This window comes from Bombina bombina, chromosome 1 (genome assembly GCF_027579735.1).
Source record: "Bombina bombina isolate aBomBom1 chromosome 1, aBomBom1.pri, whole genome shotgun sequence".
Classification (NCBI taxonomy): domain Eukaryota; kingdom Metazoa; phylum Chordata; class Amphibia; order Anura; family Bombinatoridae; genus Bombina; species Bombina bombina.
Genome location: NC_069499.1, coordinates 610878942 through 610892628, shown reverse-complemented (window position 1 = coordinate 610892628; position 13687 = coordinate 610878942). Strand labels below are relative to the sequence as shown.

At 41.9% G+C, this 13687-nt stretch overlaps 1 protein-coding gene across 2 annotated transcripts in view; it reads left to right on the top strand.

Annotated features, from left to right (window-relative positions):
• CLCN5 (chloride voltage-gated channel 5) overlaps positions 1-13687 on the top strand; it is a 526001-nt gene that overhangs the window by 472414 nt on the left and 39900 nt on the right. For both annotated transcript variants that reach the window (XM_053698989.1, XM_053698988.1), the window contains 3 exons: positions 10216-10761; positions 11258-11444; positions 12539-12937. In XM_053698989.1, the coding sequence (XP_053554964.1) occupies positions 10216-10761; positions 11258-11444; positions 12539-12937 (1132 nt within the window). The remainder of the gene's footprint in view (positions 1-10215; positions 10762-11257; positions 11445-12538; positions 12938-13687) is intronic.

Genomic DNA, 13687 nt, shown 5'->3' with positions numbered 1-13687 from the left:
AAATCGTGGTCTGCTGATTAGATTAGTGTCCCTTCTGTTTCAGGGGAAAGTTCTTTTTGGTCCACGATCACGGGAGGCAAGGGTGCTTTCCTTACATAGAATAAGAAGAATAACTCTACTTTTTGTCCCTTTCGTTCAGGCAAGTCTCAGCGCCAGCAGCCTGCTGCGAAGACCGAGCAGTCCAAGGGATCTTCGGAGCCAGCTCGATCTTTGAACAAGTCCAAACAGAGCAAGAAGCCTGCTGAGACTAAGTCAACATGAAGGGGCGTTTCCTGATCCATCTCTGGATCACGTAGGGGGCAGACTATCTCTGTTCGCAGAGGCTTGGATGAGAGACGTACAGGATCCTTGGGTTCTGGAGGTTATCTCCCAGGGTTACAGGATAGGGTTCAAGACACATCTTCCCAGGGGCAGATTCCTCCTGTCAAACCTATCCTCAAGACCAGAGAAGAGAGATGCCTTTCTAGAGTGCGTGAGCGATCTCTACTCTCTCTGAGTAATCGCTTCAGTACCTGTAGCAGGAACGGGTACTATTCAAACCTTTTCGTGGTCCCGACGTTTCTGTCAGTTTCACCGTTCAAAATGGAGACGATCAGGTCAATTCTGCCCCTAGTTCAAGGGGGGTAATTTATGACGACAATAGACTTGAAAGATGCTTACTTTCACGTGCCAATCCACAGGGACCATTTCAGGTTCCTAAGATTTGCTTTTCTGGACCAGCACTTCCAGTTTATGGCCCTACTGTTCGGTCTGGCGACTGCCCCAAGAGTCTTTAGAAAGTTTCTGGGAGCGTTGCTTGTGGTAGCCAGAGATATTGCGGTGGCCCCTTATCTGGACGATATCCTGGTCCAGGCTCCGTCCTGCAGTCTTCTGGAGGACCACTCAAGGACTCTTCTCCGATCCTACGGATGGAAGATAAACAAGGGAGAGAGTTCTCTGGTTCCCAGCAACAGGGTGGATTTCCTGGGTACGATAATAGAATCCATATCCATGAAGATATTCTTCACAGATCAGAGACGTTTCAAGATTGCGTCCAGCTGGAACTACGAGCAATATTCAATGCTCTCAGGGCTTGGCCTCTCTTGGGGTCATCCCGGTTCATCAGATTCCAGTCAGACAACATACCTTGGTGGCGTACATAAACCATCAGGGGGTACCGAGAAGCTCCCTAGCCATGAGGGAGGTGTTTCGGATTCTGGAATGGGTAGAGAGCCACAGGTGTTCGCTCTCAGCGATACACATCCCTGGTGTGGACAACTGGGAGGCAGATTTTCTCAGCAGACAATCGTTTCACCCGGGGGAATGGTCTCTGCATCAGATGGGGGACGCCGGAAATAGATCTCCTGGCCTCAACTTCAAGCTACCCTGATACGGGTCGCGGTCCAGGGATCCCCAAGCAGAGCTGATAGATGCCTTGGCGGTACCTTGGGAGCTCAACCTAATTTACATTTTTCCCTGTTGCCACTCCTACCTCGAGTGGTGACCCGCATCAAACAGGAGCAAGCTTCGACCATTCTGATTGCTCCGTTGTGGACACAGAGGACGTTGTTTGCGGATCTGGTGGGAATGTCGTCGTCTCCTTCATGGAGGTTACCCTGTCGCAGAGATCTACTGGTTCAGGGTCCCTTTTCTTCACCAAAATCTCAATTCTCTGAGGCTGACTGCGTGCAGATTGAACGCCTAGTCCTGGCCAAGAGAAGTGTCTCGGAGAGAGTGATTGATACTCTCATTCAGGCCCGGAAACCGGTCACTCGTTGCATCTATCATAAGGTGTGGAGTTCCTATTTATTCTGGTGTGAGGAATGTGGATATCCCTGGCACAAGATTAGGGTATCCAGGATACTGGCTTTTCTTCAAGATGGTCTGGATAAGGGCCTTGCTGCTAGTTCCATAAAGGGACAGATTTCTGCCTTATCGGTTCTGTTACAGAAGAATCTAATGGAGCTTCCTTATATTCAGTCCTTTGTTCAGGCTCTATCCAGAATCATACCGGTATTTAGACCTTCTGCTCCTCCTGGATCTTGAACTTGGTACTTGGTTTTGCAGAGGGCTCCGTTTGAGCCTATGCATGCTCTTGACATTAAGATTCTTTCCTGGAAGGTTCTGTTTCTTCTGGCTATTTCATCGGCTTGCTGAGTCATTAAGTTAGCTGCCTTGAAATATGAGCCCCCTTACCTGTTTTTTCACGCTGATAAGGCTGTGCTTTGCACTGGGTTGGCATTCCTTCCCAAGGTAGTGTCAGATCGTTCCTTCTTTGTGTCCTAACCCTTCTTCACCTAAGGAAAGCTTACTTCATAATTTGGATGTGGTTTGGGCCTTGAAGTTTTACCTTAAGGCCACGAAGGATTTCAGGCAGACTTTGTCTTTGTTTGTGATGTATTCAGGGAAGCGTAGGGGCAGAGGGCCTCTTCCACTTCTGTCTTTTTGTTTGAGGAGCATAATCTGTTTGGCCTATGAGACAGCGGGACATAAGCCTCCTCAGAGGATTACGGCTCACTCTACTAGGGTTGTGGCCCTCTTCTTGGGCCCTTAAGATTGAGGCCTCTGTGGAGCAGATTTGTAAGGTGGCTACTTAGTTTTCCTTACATGCTTTTGCAAAATTTTACAAATTTTGATGTTTTTGCTTCGGCGGGAGCGTTTTTTAGGAGAAAGGCTGTGGTGCCCTCAGTATAGGGTCTGCCTCCTTTTACCCTCCCGTTGTTTTCATTCAGGGTCCTCTAGAGCTTGGGTATTTGTTCCCGCAAGTAATGAATGAACCAGTGGACTCTCCTCCCATTAAGATGGAAAACCATAAATTATGCTTACCTGATAATTTCCTTTCCATCTGTGGGAGGAGAGTCCACTGCTGCCACCCACTACGGGGGGCGGACCTAAATTTAATAATATTCTTCTGTCACCATTTATATCCTGATATTTCTCCTACCATTCCTTGTTTCCTTGGCAGACTTGTGGGATGAGGGGAGTTGGGGAGGTATTTAAGCGTTTAGCTTTGGTGATTTTGCCTCCTTCTAGTGGCCAGGTTCTTATTTCCCACAAGTAATGAATGAAGCAGTAGACTCTCCTTCCACAGATGGAAATGAAATTATCAGGTAAGCATAATTTATGTTTTTATGCTGCTTTATGTGTGAGATTTCATTGGGCTCATAGACTGTTTATGTGGCTGGAACACACAGGTTTTTACTTTCACTTTGAAAGCTGCGCAGCTTGTAGCTGGGCACGCTTTTTCTTATAACAGGGGCAGTTTCTGCCTTGCGCACTACGTGACTGGGAGTGGTCACACTTTTGTTTCCTCTTTCCTGACCAAACTAGCTGTCGAAAAAGACGTTTTTTCTCTTTTTGGTCTGGGAGGTCTTTGAGGTGGTGAGTGCCCCAGCCATTGGGAGTATAAGGGTGTCATTTTTGTGAGAAATAAAACAATCGTTTTTTTCTGTGTCCTACTGTCATTAGCGTAAGCCAGTGTTTTTCAACCAATGTGCCGTGGCACACTAGTGTGCCGTGAGAGAGCCTCAGGTGTTCCGTGGCAGACTGACAACAGTGCGGGTGTGTCCCTCTTTCAAATTTATTATAATATTGGGAGGTATGTGACAGGCTCATCAGGCATCATTTACAACCATGACATTCATTCACAGACAATCGATTGATTGTGAATGAATGTCAATATGTCATGTATAGTTTGTAGGAGGCATGGTATGACAGCACAGTGCAGTGTGTATGTGTGTGTGTGTGTGTGTGTGTGTGTGTATGTGTGTGTATATATATATATATATATATATATATATATATATATATATATATATATATATATATATATATATATATATATATATATATATACTGTATATATATCCTGTATTAGGCTACAATGTGTGATTTTGTAAAATTTTTGGATGGTGGTGTGCCACAGGATTTTTTAATGTAAAAAAGTGTGCCACGGCAAAAAAAAAGGTTGCAAATCACTGGCGTAAGCTATGAAGGATTTGTATATTCCGGAGTGTATTCCATATAGTAATACCTGTTTATATTGTGAGGAGGCCTTGGTATGCCCACCCACCCTCTCAACTATGTTCCACATGCCTCGACAAGGTTGTTATATCTAAGAAGCGTGTAACCCCTTTAGTACCACTGAGCCATCCACCTCTGAGGACTCGCCGTCCTGTGAGTTACACACCCATCAGTCATCTCCATCACATGCAGCTTTTCGTAGAACGCCTGATCCTCCGTCTGGAGGGAGCCTGTTACCATCAGACTTTACCACGCAGTTAAAGACGGCGGTGTCTGAGGCCCTTAGTGCTTTACCTTGCCCTGCCAAATGCAAGCAAAAGGTTAAACATAGCTCTCCTGTCCAGGGGTCGTCTAGTGATTTATTGGATTTATCTGTTTTTCAATTATCCAAGGACAGGTCACACTCTGAGTCTTCAGAGGGTGAACTTTCTGCATCATCTTCTTCCTCTAGGCCTCCTGCTGCGGAGGAACCAGCCTTCAGATTTAAGATTGAACACTTATGTTTTCATCTAAAGGAGGTTCTCGCTACATTAGAGGTTCCAGAGGCCAAGCTGCCTGATGAACCTTTGATCCCTAAATTAGACAGAGTTTACAAGGACAGGGTAGTGGCGTTAACTTTTCCTGTGCCTGTAAAAATGGCGAACATTATTAAGAACGAGTGTGATAGAATTGGATCTTCCTTTTCCCCTTCCCCTTCGTCTTCCTTTAAAAAATTATTCCTGGACTCTCAATTGGAATTATGGGGTTCCGTTCCTAAGGTGGATGGTGCTATCTCCACACTGGCTAAGCGTACTACTATCCCACTTGAGGATAGCTCGTTGATCAAAGAGCCGATGGACAAGAAGATGGAAACTTTTCTTAGAAAAATGTTTCAGCATTCGGAATACTTCTTTCCACCAGCAGGGGCTGTTGCCTCGGTTGCTTTAGATGCGGCCTACTGGTGCGACTCCTTATCGGAATTGATCGAGGTGGAGGTCCCCTCGACGTTATCCAAGAAAGAATTAATGCCTTGAGAATTGCCAATTCTTTTATCTGTGATGCAAACATGCAGATCATTCGCCTAAATGCTAAGATTTCAGTTTTTTCAGTGCAGACCCGTCTGGTGCTCTGACTGAAATCCTGGTCTGCGGATATGACTTCTAAGTCTAGACTTCTTTCCCTTCCTTTTAAGGGAAAGATTTTATTTGGTCCAGGCCTGGACTACATTATCTCCACAGTTACAGGGGGCAAGGGTGTCTTCCTACCACAGGATAAAAAGAGCTTGTCTAAGGGATAAGGCTATAATTTTCGTTCTGAGAAATCGCAACGACAACAGTCCTCCTCTAAGCCTGAGCAAGCCAAGAGTACTTGGAAGCCGGCTCAATCCTGGAATAAATCCAAGCAGAACAAGAAGCCCGTCGAGACCAAGTCGGTATGTAGGGGCGGCCCCCGATCCGGTGCTGAATCGTGTAGGGGGCAGACTGTCACTGTTTTCAGATGCTTGGTTTAGAGACGTGCAGGGATACAAGACAGGTTTCAAATCTCAACCACCCAAGGGCAGATTTCTCCTTTCAAGCTTGTCTTCAAAGCCAGATCTGGGGTGCGTGCGGGATCTGTCCTTCTTAGGGCTCATTCTCCCGGTACCTATCGCAGAAAGAGGTTTGGGATACTATTCAAACCTGTTTGTGGTCCCAAAGAAGGAGGGAACTTTCCGCCAGGTTCTGGACCTAAAGTGTTTAAACAAGTTTCTAAATGTCCCCTCGTTCAAGATGGAGACACTAAGGTCCATCCTTCCTCTAGTTCAGGAAGGATAGTTCATGACCACTATAGATCTGAAGGATGCTTACCTTCACGTTCCAATCCACAAGGATCACTTCCAGTTCCTAAGGTTTGCGTTACTTGACCAGCACTTCCAGTTTATTGCACTTCCGTTTGGTCTCGCTACTGCTCCAATTTTTACCAAGGTTTTAGGGACTCTTCTGGCCGTTGTCAGAACCCAGGGGTATAGCAGTAGCTCCCTACTTGGACGATATTCTGGTACAAGCACCATCTTTTCATCTGGTGGAGATATGGATGGAAGATAAACTTAGAAAAGAGTTCTCTGATTCCAATTCCTGGGTACTATAATAGACTCTATCCATGAGGATATTTCTAAAAGATCAGAGACGTTGCAAGCCAGCTTTGGCATGTCTTGCCCTCCGGACCTCCTTAAGACCATCTGTGGCTCAGTGTATGGAGGTAATTGGTCTCATGGTGTCCTGCATAGACATAATTCCCTTTGCCAGGTTCAGTCTCAGACCGTTACAACTGTGCTTACTGAGGCAGTGAAACGGTGATCATTCAGATCTGTCACAACAGATTTCCCTGGACAACCGGTCAAGAGAATCACTCTCTTGGTGGCTTTGTCCAGATCATCTGTCCCGAGGTACATCCTTTCTAAGACCATCCTGGGAGATTGTGACTACGGACGCAAGTCAGGATGGGGAGCTGTTTGGGATGCCAAGAAGGCACAGGGCCTGTGGTCTCAGGAGGAACGTCCCTCCTGGTCAACATTCTGGAACTTCGAGCAATCTTTAATGCTCTGAAAGCTTGGCCTCTTCTGGGTTCGTCCTGGTTTATCAGATTCCAATCAGACAATATAACCTCTGTGGCTTACATTAACAGAAATGGTCTCTCCATCCGGAAGTGTTTGCGGAGATATGCTACAGGTGGGGGACACCGTAGATAGATCTCATGGCGTCTCGTCTCAATACCAAGCTACCCAAATATGGGTTGAGGTCCAGGGATCCTCAGGCGGAGCTAATAGATGCATTAGCAGTGCCTTGGAGGTTCAATCTACTTTACCTTTTCCAGCCGTTACCACCCCTTCCTCGTGTAGTGGCAGGCATCAGTGATATTGATTGCTCCATCGTGTTTGCGAAGGATTTAGTTTGCGGATCTGGTGGGGATGTCTTCTTCTCCTGCATGAAAGTTACCTTGTCGCAGGGATCTGCTGGAACAAGGTCCTTTTGTTCATCAAAATCTAGATTCTCTAAGGCTGACTGCGTGGAGATTGAATGCCTAGTCTTAGCCAATAGAGGTTTTTCTGAGAGTTATTGATACTCTTATTCAAGCTCGTAAGCCGGTTACTGGTCACATCTATCATAAAGTCTGGATAACCTATTTATTCTGTTGTGAAGAGTGTGGATTACCCTGGCATAAAGTTAAGGTTGCCATGATCCTATCGTTCTTCCAGGATGGACTGGAGAAGGGTCTTTCTGACAGTTCCCTGAGGGGACAGATTTCGGCCCTGTCTGTTTTACTGCACACGAGGCTCTTGGAGCTTCCAGATGTACAGTCTTTTGTTAAGGCTCTGATTAGGATCAGACCCTTGTTCAGATCTAAGGCTCCTCCTTGGAGTCTAAATCTAGTTCTTAAAATTTTGCTGCGGGCTCCGTTTGAGCCTATGCATGAAATTGATATTAAGTTGTTATCCTGGAAGGTTCTTTTTCTACTGGCTATTGCTTTTGCGTGCAGACTATCTGAGATTGCCGCCTTGCAATGTGAGCCTAAGGTCGTGTCAGACCACAACATCAATCAAGAGATTGTGGTTCCTTCCTTGTGTCCTAATCCTTCTTTGAAGCAACGTTTGCTTCATAATTTGGACATGGTTCGAGTCTTGAAGTTTTATCTTCATGCTACTAAGGATTTTAGATAAACTCCTTTCTTGTTTGTTGCCTATTCTGGGAAGTGTAAGGGGCAGAAGGTCTCTGTGACTTCCTTGTCCATTTGGTTAAGGAGTGTTATCCGCTTAAGTTATGAGACAGCGGGACATAAGCCTCCTCAGAGAATAACTGCTCATTATACTAGAGCAGTGGCTTCCTCTTGGGCCTTTAAAAACGAGGCCTCTATGGTCCTCCTTACATACTTTTTCTAAATTTTACAACTTTATTATTTTTGCTTCTGCTGAAGCAGCCTTCGGGAGAAAGGGTTTTGCAGGCTGTGGTGCCCTCAGATTAGGGTCTGCCTCTCCTTTTGTCCCTCCTGTTATCATTCAGTGTCCTCTAGAGCTTGGGTATAAGTTTCTTAGCAGTAAGGAATGAAGCCGTAGACTGTCTTTATATTCAGAAGAAAAACATAAATTATTCTTACCGGATAATTTAATAAGGAGAGTCCACGGCCGTGTTCTCCGATGGGCGGCCCCCTAAATTATATTTTTCTTCTGGCACATTTTATACCCTGATATTTCTCCTACTGTTCCTTGTTCCCTCTGCAGAATGACTGGGGGAAGTGGGAGATGTATTTAAGCCTTTGGCTGGGGTGTCTTTGCCTCCTCCTGGTGGCCCGGTTCAGTATTTCCCAACAGTAAGGAATGAAGCCGTGGACTCTCCTTATACAGAAGGAAATAAAATGATCTGGTAAGCATAATTTTATGTTTTTTTTTTATATTGTGATTTATTTATTTCGGAGCGGAAATTTGAGTATGCATCTCCTTTGTTCCATACTCCTTTTTGTTGCTCTTATTTTCTTTTCCTACCTTTTCTGGCTTGGCTATGTGTCAGACTAGTTTCCAGATAGATGGGAGGAGTTTTAAGGGCTTTTTTTGTATCTTTGCCGCCTCCTACTGGCAAGGACTAAAATTCCCAGGATGAATAGATCATGGACTCTCACCACCCTGAAAGAAATGCATTTGTCAGATAAGCATAATTTTTGTTTTTTAATTGCAGAAAAAGTTGGTCATTAGCTTATTATTTAAGTTTTACTTACTATTTTAAATCCATGTGGAAAAAGGTTTGTGAGGTTTTGTAAGTAACAATTACATTGTATATTCTGTATGTATTGTTCTTAGTAACTATATTTGGGGAAAACAGATGTTATTTAGGCTTTCACACATACAAAATAATAGGTTTTATGTACAGTATATAAAATAGGTTACAATATTCAACTTTGTATATTTTCAAATTTGTTATTATTTGTGATTTTTTTTTTTTCCCCAGTTCATTTTTTATATTCTTTTACTTGATTAAACACTGATGTGAATATAGAAAAATTGTTGAAACAGAGGATAAGATATTTAAAACGCAATATCTCTTAGTAGACATAAAACCAATAACCAATTGATAATCGCTTAAAGGATCACTAAATACAGTAGAATTCCATAATTAACACATGCATAATAAAAAGACAATGCAATACACTTTTTTGAATTTCAAAAAAGCAGTAGATTTTTTTTTCTGACAAATTTATTTTTCCATCCATTTGCCAGCCTCCTGTATCATGTGATAGCCATCAACCAATAACAGACTAGTATAAGTATACCCTAGGAGCTAGTGCCTCAAAAAGTGCGTATATAAAGCAAATTTGCAAAATTTGCTCATTGAAGTAAATTGGAAAGTCTCTTAAAACTGCATGCACTATCTGAATCATGAAAGTTTAATTTAACTGTAGTGTCCCTTTACTATACTAGCATTCTGAACTCTTCAGTAAATCACTGTTCTGTGTTCTCTAATGTTTTCATTGAGCCTTTCAAGTCAGCTGTCTGTTGTCTCTTCTTTCCTGTTTCTTTACATGTTCCACTTACAACCTTGTGGCTTGTTACAACAACGATTACTGTATTCAAGATATGAGCGATAAAATGTACGTGAACATCTCACTTCTGTTTTGCATATAAATGAACACATTGATTTTTCATGCAAATGTTTTCATTTTTCTGTAAAAATAGTTTTAAGCGCTTTTCTGTTATACTTAAGTGTATTAAGTGTTTTAGGAAATTCCTGTTTGTGAATAGATAATAATGTAGTATTGCTGCTCATTGTTTGATAGGGACATCCCCCACAGTAGTACAATATCTGATTTTCAAATAAGAAAAAAGACATCTCAAAACAAGTGGGGGGGGGGGGGGGGGGTTATACATTTTATTGAAAATGTAATATCATTACCATTCCATTCTACATTTTATTTATGTAGATTTTACAACTGCTGTGCATTTAATTTCCTCAAAAATGAATTTAGTTAAACACATAGTTTTAAGTCTTCTGTCCTATATACAGCTGGTTAGCCAATCAAGTAGCAGCATATTTGCATAGTCTGCAATACCTTGCTGTATTAAGCGCTGTGACAGACTACATTTCCATTTTGGAGTGGATTTTAGGGGTTAAACATATAGTAGCATGCAGTAATGCAATTATAAAGGTGCCCTTTTAAGGGAAATATTTGTTAATTGCCACAACCTTTACACTTTTGCTTCTTCCTTAGGTCAGTTACTACTTTCCACTCAAGACTCTCTGGAGATCATTCTTTGCTGCCTTAGTAGCTGCCTTCACACTGCGTTCCATCAACCCTTTTGGAAACAGTCGTTTGGTTCTGTTCTATGTTGAGTTTCATTCTCCCTGGCACTTGTTGGAACTCATACCATTTATTCTCTTGGGTATTTTTGGTGGACTGTGGGGTGCCTTTTTCATTCGAGGCAATATTGCATGGTGCCGGAGAAGGAAGACCACCAAGCTGGGGCGTTACCCTGTAGTGGAGGTCCTGGTTGTAACAGCCATCACTGCAATTTTGGCATTTCCCAATGACTACACTAGGATTAGCACTAGCGAACTAATATCTGAACTTTTTAATGACTGTAGTCTCCTGGACTCATCCAAACTTTGTGATTATGTCAGTGTTGCGAATGATACCACCAATACAGATATCCTTCCTGATCGTCCAGCTGGCAGTGGAGTGTACACTGCTTTATGGCAACTATCTCTGGCTCTGATATTCAAAGCTGTGATTACTATTTTTACATTTGGCATGAAGGTAAGGTTGTGAATCTTGGTAGATTATTGTGTTTTTTGCTATCTAGTGGTATTGTTATGGTAAATACTTGGACAGTTTCTAAACTAATAATTGTATTAGTTAAGTGCCTCATTTTCTTGTTTGTTTTCTTGAAGCATTGCACATTACTTTTGCATAACTAACTGGCTTTCAGTATAATGTGACTAAACAAAGATGCTGCTTATTTCTCTTTCCCTTTTAATTTGTTCTAAAGTGTAGGATTTGTAGCACTAAATAGGTTATTCAATGGATTCCCAAGAAAGGCAGTTTACAGCCAAATCTCTTAAACAGAAAAGTACACACAGTATTTATTAGCTTGATAGGTGGAATTTTAGTTGCATAAAAATAGATTTCATATGTTCACTAGTGAATGCACAAAACACCTATAAAGTCAAAACATTATAGTTAGCTAAGTTTCAAAATCTAATATAAACCAATCTATTTCACCTGAAAATCATTATCCTCTTCTTAAAAATAGGTGCCATCGGGTCTCTTTATCCCCAGTATGGCTGTGGGTGCCATTATGGGGAGGCTTTTGGGAATTGGCATGGAGCAGCTTGCCTACTATCATCACGACTGGCCCATTTTCAAAGGATGGTGCAGCCAAGGGGCAGACTGTATAACACCAGGTCTCTATGCTATGGTGGGAGCGGCTGCTTGTCTAGGTAAGTGGACCAGCTCTACCTTTATCTGCCAGTGTTGTTCCTTTTAATTAATTGGTTTGGGTTTGTCCTGTTCCTGAAATTAAATCCAATGGAAGTGAGATTATTGGCAAATTATTGACTTCTGTCATTAAAGATAAGTGATCAGATAGTGGAGAAACTGTCCAGTGAGAGAAAATATCACCCTATTTGCACATTTTATTGAGCCCATTTTATAGTTTTGAAATCTCACCCTCAAGTTTTTAATCCAGGATGCATGCAATCTTAGAGTATTCACACTGTTGTGGCTTCATCATTCTTAGTGCATTTAGGTCAGCTGTAGGTGAAGCATAATTTCTTAAACTATTTAAGTGATAGAATTCCTTTAGGATTTTCTTAAGTATTGTCAGAACCAATAACGTCTCACCAGCACTTTTCCTCATCAGAATCACACAAACCACTTACCAATACAGAACACTACCCAATATTGTAAAACTACAATTGATGCTTCACATACTATGAGAAACCTTTTGGGAAGATTTCATGTAAAAGCCCTAATCACACAGAAAAGAGCACCAGTCTTCAGGGAATAATTGGTTAAAGACTCAGCCCAGTGTAGTGATCTATTTGCTGTGTAATGTAATTTAAAATCACTGAGACCTAATGGCATTGACATTTTTATGGGGTTAAGAGTTAGAGTGGCAATCGGCTCTTTTCTGAGCCAGATTTCTTCTTGTGTAAGTGCAATACACTAAGATCTGTGCAAATCCAGATCTTGGTGTTTTGCACTTTAACAAGAAGAAATCCGGTTCTGAAAAGCCTTCTTCAGCATTCAGCAGCTAACGAAACTGCCAAATGCACTTGCTTAATCCTTAGGGTTAGTATCAACCTTTGCTTTATTGTTCTAGAGGTTATTGGGTCTTCTTTAAGATGATGAATGGTTAATTTGAAAGAAACTATGAAATTGGTTGTTCTAGAAAGGAGTGTAACGAAAAGACAGAATAGTAGCTGAACTTAGGTCTGCATAATTTTTACTCTGTAAATTTATACCAGGCATTGACAGTTTGGTTTCTTAGGCATTATGCTATTAATCTCCTATCTACTTTTTGATTCTCCAGGTGGGGCCACACGTATGACTGTTTCCCTTGTGGTTATTATGTTTGAATTGACTGGAGGACTAGAATACATTGTACCTTTGATGGCTGCAACAATGACCAGCAAGTGGGTGGCCGATGCACTTGGTCGGGAGAGTATTTATGATGCTCATATTCACTTGAATGGCTACCCCTTCCTGGAAGCTAAAGAGGAATTTAGCCATAAAACATTAGCCATGGATGTCATGCGTCCAAGGCGCAATGACCCAGCACTGACTGCTATCACTCAGGACAGTATGAGTGTGGAGGACATTGAGACTGCTATAAGTGAGACAACTTACAGTGGTTTTCCTGTGGTGGTTTCCAGGGAATCCCAAAGGTTGGTTGGCTTTGTTTTGAGGAGAGATCTGATTATCTCTATTGGTAAGTGCATCATATTTGCTTTTGTTCTGACGTGATAAAAATACTGTAGTCAGATTTTTTTTTTCTGATTAAAGCTTTTATTGATATATATTTCATATAGAATACAATGTAAAATAAACAATCACACAAGTGTTGTACAATATTGCTAAGACAGAACAACAATTATGTATGTGTGAAAAGAAAGCACTCAATGTATAAAGTGGCTTTTCTGCCAGGTGTAAGGCCTTGCATTGTGTAGAAATTCTCTCCCTTACTAGAATGGGCTGAAAATTTGTATCTTCAAATGGAATATCAGAATTGTATTGTAGACCTGCACTACAGGTGGCTAAAACTAAGCAGATATATTAACTTAAGCTTCTATTCACAACATATACCACTGATTTTAACTATAAAACAACATTTATGCTTACCTAATTTTTTTCTTTTGTGGCATGGAGAGTCCATGAATCCATTCAATTACTAGTGGATATTCAACTCATGGCCACCAGGAGGAGGCAAAGAACACCCCAGCAGAGCTATTACATATTACTCCCACTTCCCATAAACCCCCAGTAATTCAGCCAAAGGTATATGGAATGAGAAGATGACACAAGGGTATAGAGGTGCCTGATGTTTGAAAATAGACAAAAGCCATTTTAAAATTAAATTATAAGGGCGGGTCATGGACTCTTCATGCCAGGAAAGAAAATAATTTATCAGGTAAGCATAAATTTTCTTAAACGGGAAGAGTCCACAGCTGCATTCATTACT